This window comes from Pundamilia nyererei, unplaced genomic scaffold (genome assembly GCF_000239375.1).
Source record: "Pundamilia nyererei isolate P.nyererei 1_Seehausen unplaced genomic scaffold, PunNye1.0 scaffold00001, whole genome shotgun sequence".
In the NCBI taxonomy this organism is placed as follows: Eukaryota; Metazoa; Chordata; class Actinopteri; order Cichliformes; family Cichlidae; genus Pundamilia; species Pundamilia nyererei.
In genome coordinates this window covers 11,097,930-11,105,349 of record NW_005187402.1, presented here as the reverse complement: position 1 = coordinate 11,105,349, position 7,420 = coordinate 11,097,930, and the positions used below count along the sequence as shown (strand labels likewise).

At 38.7% G+C, this 7,420-nt stretch overlaps 1 protein-coding gene across 1 annotated transcript; it reads right to left on the bottom strand.

Moving 5' to 3' along the window:
* arl3l1 (ADP ribosylation factor like GTPase 3, like 1) lies at positions 1–4,016 on the bottom strand. Its single transcript, XM_005719856.1, has 6 exons — positions 3,732–4,016; positions 2,500–2,643; positions 1,295–1,411; positions 985–1,035; positions 700–885; positions 1–477 (listed from the first exon to the last, which is right to left on the bottom strand). Exons 1-6 carry the CDS (start codon positions 3,747–3,749, stop codon positions 430–432), a joined length of 564 nt encoding a protein of 187 aa, XP_005719913.1. The 5' UTR covers positions 3,750–4,016; the 3' UTR covers positions 1–429.
* Positions 4,017–7,420: the final 3,404 nt, after the last annotated feature.

Here is a 7,420-nt window from a genome sequence, read left to right as displayed (position 1 = left end):
GAAATGACTAATTGTTTTATTTGTTAAAAATCTCATGACACATACATTACACTCACACTGAGCTGGTGTTTGTGTAACTGACAGACCACTACATAACTACACACTCAGCTTTTCCTTCCCCCAAGAAAGCACACAGTTTGAAGAGACGAGGATAAAAGAGGGAACAAAAATATATTTTTTAAGGACGGAAGAATGACCAATGTATGCCTAATTGACTTACTGGGGCTAAAATGTGTCTTTATATTGGCTAATTTTGCATAAAAATGTCAGAAATTGTAAAAACAAACTTGTTTTTTAAATCTGTAAGGGGAGCTGAATCTGTTATAAGTGAAGTCTGGAGATATTACATGAAACATATATATTTTTAAAAATTCCCTTATGTGATCTCTGCACTGTTTCACTCCGATCGGTTTTGCTTGGGATGATGATTCACTTCTTCTTATTCACAATGTTGTTACAAATCCAGTCCATCCCATCCTAATGGAGAAATGAAGACAAAAGAAAATGATCCAAACGATCCAAGCATGGAAAACAACACAAAACCATCAAATTAATCACGTTAAAGACTTCACTGAAAGAAACAGGGTCTCTGTTTCAATTGATTGTGGGCCCAGTGAATAAAGGAGGGACATGCACAGCATTTGTTGCCAATTAGATTCCATCTGAGGGAGAAATCAATAAATCAAAGTCAGGTCTGACCTGAACTCCCTCGCCAGAAACAGCAGAGCAGGCCTGAATCTGCCACTCGCGGTCCCGATACGTGTGCAGGTTGAGCCCCTCGGCGATCTCGCTGGCCGGTGATGCTGTGGCCAGATCCTGCTTATTGGCAAAGATGAGCAGCGGAACGCCTTTCAAATTCTCCTCGTCAGTCAGCTCGGACAGCTCCTGCACATACACACATAGGTGCAACTTTTGATTCTATTTTGTGCACAATAGCATTACCGTTAGTAATAAGGCTGTTAGTAAAAGGGTTTAGACACTCACCAGCCCCGTCTCTTCAAAACGCTTCTTGTCCGCACTGTCAATAACATAAATCTAAAAGAAGAGACATGTTACAGTGTTATCACATCCACATTTTCTGAAAGTTTACATTTTATTATCTGCAAGAAATTATTGTTAAAAAATACTAGAGAAGAATGTGGTCACATCATGTCCAAAACATCCTTAAAGAAGTGTTTAATCTCTGCTTATATGTGGGATAGTGTCCTGAGGGTTAAAAAGATATTAAAATAACATAAAACTTCTCTACTTTACTGTGTTATTGATTTAAAATGGCTTAAAGTGACCTACTCACCAACAAGTCTGTGTTTTCCAGATACTTTTTCCAGAAGGGCCTGATCTTTCTTTGTCCTCCGATGTCCCAAACGTTAAGTTTCATCCCATGTGAGGCAACACTCTTTATGTTGAAGCCCTTAAGAAAAAACACAGCACCTAGAGTCACTGCCCTGCCTTCAATTTAAAAGCTGTTTCCACCTGATAAGGTAATTCATGAAGTGTCACTGTACTTGATCAGTGGTTACACTCAGTTGTTTATAAGGATATGGTTGCTCTTCATAACACAACACCTCTGTTTCAGTTGGCAAAGTTGTATAACAACTTTATCCCGAGGGCCATCCGAGGAGCAAATCTGAGGATAAGACTCGAAGGATCAAGGTAAGTGTATGTGTTCATGTGTCACGTCTGATTTAGCTTTGTGTCGACTATTGCCATACTGGACTGCGTCCTCCCTCCCTGGTGTCTGATGAGCTTTCACACTTGCCCAGTACCGGACCTGGCAGTACATCAACTCAGTGTTGGCTTGTCTCGGTAGAGTAATACAAGGTCATTAGATAACGACATTAGAGCTTAGATAAACACATCAGAGGGAGATGAGAGAAAAAAAAGAGAAAAGGAGAGAGAGAAGCAGTCATAACGCCAACCAGGATGTTCTCAGAAAATGTGTGGAGAGCATGCAAATCAACAAGGTCATGTCGGGCTACAGTTTATCTCGCGATGAAGGGTTATTTAACAGTGTAACAGCGTGATCTGACAAATCTGGTTAAAGCATGTGTGGTGTGAGGCCAATGATTGCATTTTACTGTGTGGGTCAGGAAAACAAGGGTCATCTGAGTCTCATTACTTCAAATGTGCTCTGATTTAGCAGATATTGCAAGGTTAGACACGATCCTCTCACCTGTTATGATGCTTGGCTACAGTATCATGAAAATACAAACCATCTTCCAATGTTTTGTATTTTTAATTAGATTTTATTACATTTATTACATTATATTTAGTACTCAGAAGAGCTTTAATGGTAAACTGCTTATTAACAAAGTATTGATGGAAAACTGCTCACAGACGGACCTTTTTTCACTTGATATACATATAATAATGAACATTGACTGTTTATGTTAAAATTGAATTGATTTAAACAAGGAGATGAAAACACAATGATCAGCATGTGTTCTAATGTTATAGAGCGGATGCACACTGCTTTTTGAACACATAACTTCCTCTCACCTGCGTTGGCGTGATAGTGTTCACATCCTCAGAGGCGAGGCTTTTCAGCAGGGTGGTCTTGCCAGCGTTGTCCAATCCTAGAAGCACTATCCTGACCTCCTGCTCTGTGGATCCCTTCAGTTTCTCTATGACAGAGAGTAAGCCCTGTGGAGAGGCATGGGGGCAGGAGGGGCAGGCAGAGCAATAAGGCAAAGAAACTGTCAAGCATCGACTCCCTCAGAACTGAATAATAATTAAATTAAAGCATAAAGCCAGCCAACTTTGTATGTAAATGTGAGTAATTAATACAGTCAGGTTATTGAGAACTAAACACAATCTGAGAGTGCATCTTTAGCCTGGGCCAATGAACTGCTTTGTAATTTAAAAGAAAGTAATCCAGACTAAAGTCTAATGGCTTATTCCTTATTCTCCTTTTTCTTCTTTTTTTTACGCAGTTTGTGAAAATTCAGCTCTGTAGTCTTTACATAATCCTTCTGAAAAACAGGAACCAAATGGCAGCCGTCACATTATTTTGTCCCAGCCCTAACCCTTGGAGGCAAACAGAAAATACTTATGTACAATGCATCCTTTTTTCTTGGGTGCATTGTTTCTCTCATAAAAAACAACAACACTAATCACACTATTACTATCCAAAAAACAAAATTACATGAATAGACAAAAATAGCTTTAGCCTCTCAAAACAAAATCCCACTGACCTCTTTCTGATTTGAGGTCAAAGCTCCCCTCACAGAGGCCTACTTGTTTTTGTTCCTCAGTTTTTGAAAAGACTGTATTGCTACCACAGACACCCTGTGAGGATCACTGTGTTGCTTTATTTAGAGAAGCACTGGTGTAAAAAATAGCTCCATTCATATAGCTGTACATTAATGTGATTAGTCTGCAGGGTTGCACAACTGCAGACAGTGCAGCAAGGCTGCCATATTGTTGACTACAGGCACCATAGTTTTCAACATTTCATTTGCATTTCTGGTTAACTGTACAATAAATAGATTCCATTCCATTTCAAGAGATTCAGGAGTAAAATCTTAGTTACTGTTCTGTATTAACACAAGGAGTTCAGATAATCCATCGTGTCTGTGAGCTGCAAAGACACACAACACAACCGCAAAATACTTTATGTCTCATGGCCCACTGTTCAGGTCACAGCTACTTGTAAAACCTCTTTTTTATGCAGACTCATAAGGTTAGCATTTGAGTTTGTAAGTCTTGCTGCTCCAAATCAGGTCACCTACCTTTTGAGCTTCTCCCATGTTGGTGTGTTTCCTGTGGCGTGGCTGGAGGGCTACAGCTCCATTCTCCAGTGAAGCTCACACACAGGTGTGTTAGCTATCCAGTCACCCAGCTATCCAGGAAAGGGACCAGCAGCCTCTGTCTTTTTCCCTTCCTTCTCAGTAAACCTGGGTGGGTTACGTGATGCGTTTATGTGATAGTAATGTCTACCTGGACATGAACTGCTCCTCAATGTAACTGTAGAGTTACAAGAAGGAAGAGAGGCAGGGCGTATGGGACTGGGATTAAGAGGCCAGAATTAGCCCTAGGCATCCATGCAAAGGCAACCCCATCCCCCTCCTCCCCCTTCCTCTGTCCATCCCTCTGTCTCCACTTTGCAGTGGCTTTACCTGGATTATCCCTTAGCCACCTGTTATAGAAGGAAACTGAATAAACAGTCCTTCCTGACCCACTCATACATGCGGATAAATAAGTTTTTGCCATATGGCCGGGAGGGGAACCCCCCCAAAACACTGCTAATGCCAGGCACTCTGGCAGCATGAAGACCGAGCTTAACACTTAAACTTCAAATCATTGCATCCTGACATTGAATCGAGGCACCTAACGCTATTACTATGTTCATAAGTCAATCTTCAAATCCCACATTCATCCCTCTCATGTATAGGAGTAGACAGCATTACACTCCCATATATCCATTACATGCAAGCCACTGTAAAGCTGAGCAGTGTGCGCCACTGTGAGTGGAGCATTCAGCAGGATTAGTGCGAGCATGCCAATCCTGTGTGTGGATTAAAACATTTCTAGGTTCTTTTTTTTTAAACTGAGCAAACTAACAGAAATGCAACGCTACATTGTGGAAAAGTGTGACTTTAACTGATTAAACATGCACACATGCACTCAAAAACAGAGATTAAAGAGTATTTATTCAATTTGTGAGCATTCAAAAGTCTGAAATATCAAAAAGATAAATATATATTATGTTGCATAAGATCAGAATTTATTATATTAAAATATGATAGAATGTTTTCTTTTTAGGACTCTCTGGGTGTGACAGGATATGGCCCACCAGCAGCCTGTCCAGCCTGTCTCTGTCTCACCCTCTCCCTGTGTTTATCTGCAGAGAGAGAGCATTCAAATCAGTCAGATGTGTCATTCTGAGTTCTGATGTGTAGATAGATTCAAGATCTTCAACAATATTGTTCAAAGTTGTAACTGAAGGCACCAGCCTGTTAGCTTAGCCTCGCACAATTACTTGTAATGTGGCAAAAACAGCCTGTTTTCACCCAGACATTCATAATAAGCATCAAAATTTGTTGTATTTTATTGATAGTCATTTCATGATAGTTAAGTTAGTTAAAACTAGAAAAACTTCTTTCTTTCTTTCTTTCTTTCTTTCTTTCTTTCTTTCTTTCTTTCTTTCTTTCTTTCTTTCTTATTGTTGTCTAATACCACAGACATCTTAAAATGAGCTCTTACCACTGTCTCTTTTCAGCTTACACTTCATAATCAGTCCCATAATCAAAACAAGGGCCAAAGCTGCAACACCACAGACCACCAAGATGATCACAGTGTTGTCTGGACAATGACACACACATAGACAAATACACAGGAAGTGAAGACACATGGTATCAAGGGCTGTTGATAGCATGCCATTATACACATTTCTAAAATCATAACATATAACAGAAGTATACAGATGGATGGACTTACTTTTTACAGACAGTGTGTATGGTTTAGAATCACAACAGTAACGGGAGCAGTTTACTGAGCAGATGTATATGTCAGAAATTGAAAGGGCACTTTGGATAAGAAAGGTCTTATTATTTTCTTTTTGTTCGACCACCTTATTTTTCTTCCACTGAAATGTCACAGTTGAATTTCCACATTTTTCATTGCATGTGAGAGTGACGTCGTCACCCTCATTTGGGCTGGATGGCTCGCTGCTGATGAACACTTCATCTGATGGGCAGAGTAAACATGAAAAGCGAGGAAAGCAACAATAAATAATATTAGGTAATTAGAGTGTGCTCTGTTATAATCCATTGCTTCAGACAAAGGTATTCTCAAATGTTACATTCAGTGCATTGTTTAAATGTTGCTCCTAAAGAGAAAAAAAATGAAGAAGAATGAACACTGTCACATTCAGCATTATTAAAAAAATGAAATTTAAACGTAATCTGGTCGACTTTCTTTACTCTTAAAGATTTAATTTTAGAGATACACAATTATCAAAGAAAAAAAAAAAGCTTATCAATATTTAATTTATATTTCATTTTAGTGTCAGACACAACCTTAGGCTGTTATCACACCTCTCTACCAGTTGCAGTCTATTCAAGTTCACAGGATTTATAAAAAACAAACAAACAAAACAAATAAAAACAAAGTGAGGACTAACCATTACACAAAGTGCTGTTTTCACATTTCGCATAAGTATCTATGAGAAAAACAGATGAAAAAAAATAACGTCAGGAACATTTTTCCAATGCATCTCATTTTGCATTTTATTGGCAGGCAATGTTCAGGCACATTAGCTGCGACATGACATTTCCAGATGTACAATTTTCCTTTTCCCCCATCTGCCATAGTTTACCCTGTGATGGTACATTTCAAAAACTCAACAGTAACACAGGCAGTCAGTACCAGCTACAATATCAGAATATAGAGCGAATTATTTAGAGCTAAACTGGCACATATACAAACAGAGAACAAGAAAATATAGACATATAAATGTAGGTGAGTGCTTACCAGAGAGGAGATAACCAAGCATGAGATAAATGATAATCATTCTCTACTAGAACAGACTGGATTCACAACCGTTAAGAACAGTCTGAGAAATTAATGTCATTAATATCTAAAAAAAAAGAGCATATAGAAAAATAGGAAGAACAAGTTTCATAGCAATGAAATACTTTAAAACTTTTAGACAAAGCATTAAATATATTTTTAAAGTTATACATATAATACGTAATGCTCTTACCTGGATTGCCTCTGACACACAGACCAGAGTGATGACCCGCTCTGCTTTGCTTAACTGAATAGTCTTTGCATCAGAAGAGGCACGGCAAAACTGATTCTAAACACTGATAGCAATGCAAATATATTCATCCCTGGAATATTATAGCATGAACAAAGCAGCTGTTTGTTGTGAAGGTGGATGTGACGACAACGATGACGGTAAAGCTGCCGCTGCTGCTTTCATGTAACATTGAGTGACGTTTAGGTCAAAATGATGAGATTTCTTCAGCTCTGATCAAAACACCCAAAACATAAGGACACATACTGAGAGATGGAGCTGTGCTCTAATATAGCCTGTTATCAGGGAAACATTGGTTTACTTAGGCAAACTACCCTCTGCCTCTGTGCACACAGTTTATTATGTCACATACTAAGATGAACTTTTCTAAGAATTTGGAAGAATAAATCCAAAATGATTGAGTTTAAAAGGCACCTCAAAAATACATCACTGCCTTTTACTGAAATCATGCATTACTTTAAACAGTGACTTATTCAAACAGTGGCCACTAGAGAGTGCTGCTCATCACAAAATCGTATTCATTTTTTTCTGAAGGGCTCCCGTGCAGCTAAATGGTCTACCATTGCCAAAACATGTTACACACTGCTAAAGCTAAATGCTTTACAGCACATTCAGAGACTGAATTGAATAAAACCTCTGTTTTGGAAAATGCATGCA

What these genes read in the sequence shown, in the direction of transcription:
- arl3l1 (XM_005719856.1), bottom strand. An exon ending in TGGAAAACACAGACTTGTTG is followed by an intron (nt 1,036 to 1,294) that starts GTGAGTAGGTCA and finishes CTCTTCTTTTAG; the next exon opens with ATTTATGTTATTGACAGTGC. An exon ending in TTTCTGGCGAGGGAGTTCAG is followed by an intron (nt 478 to 699) that starts GTCAGACCTGAC and finishes TTTCTCCATTAG; the next exon opens with GATGGGATGGACTGGATTTG.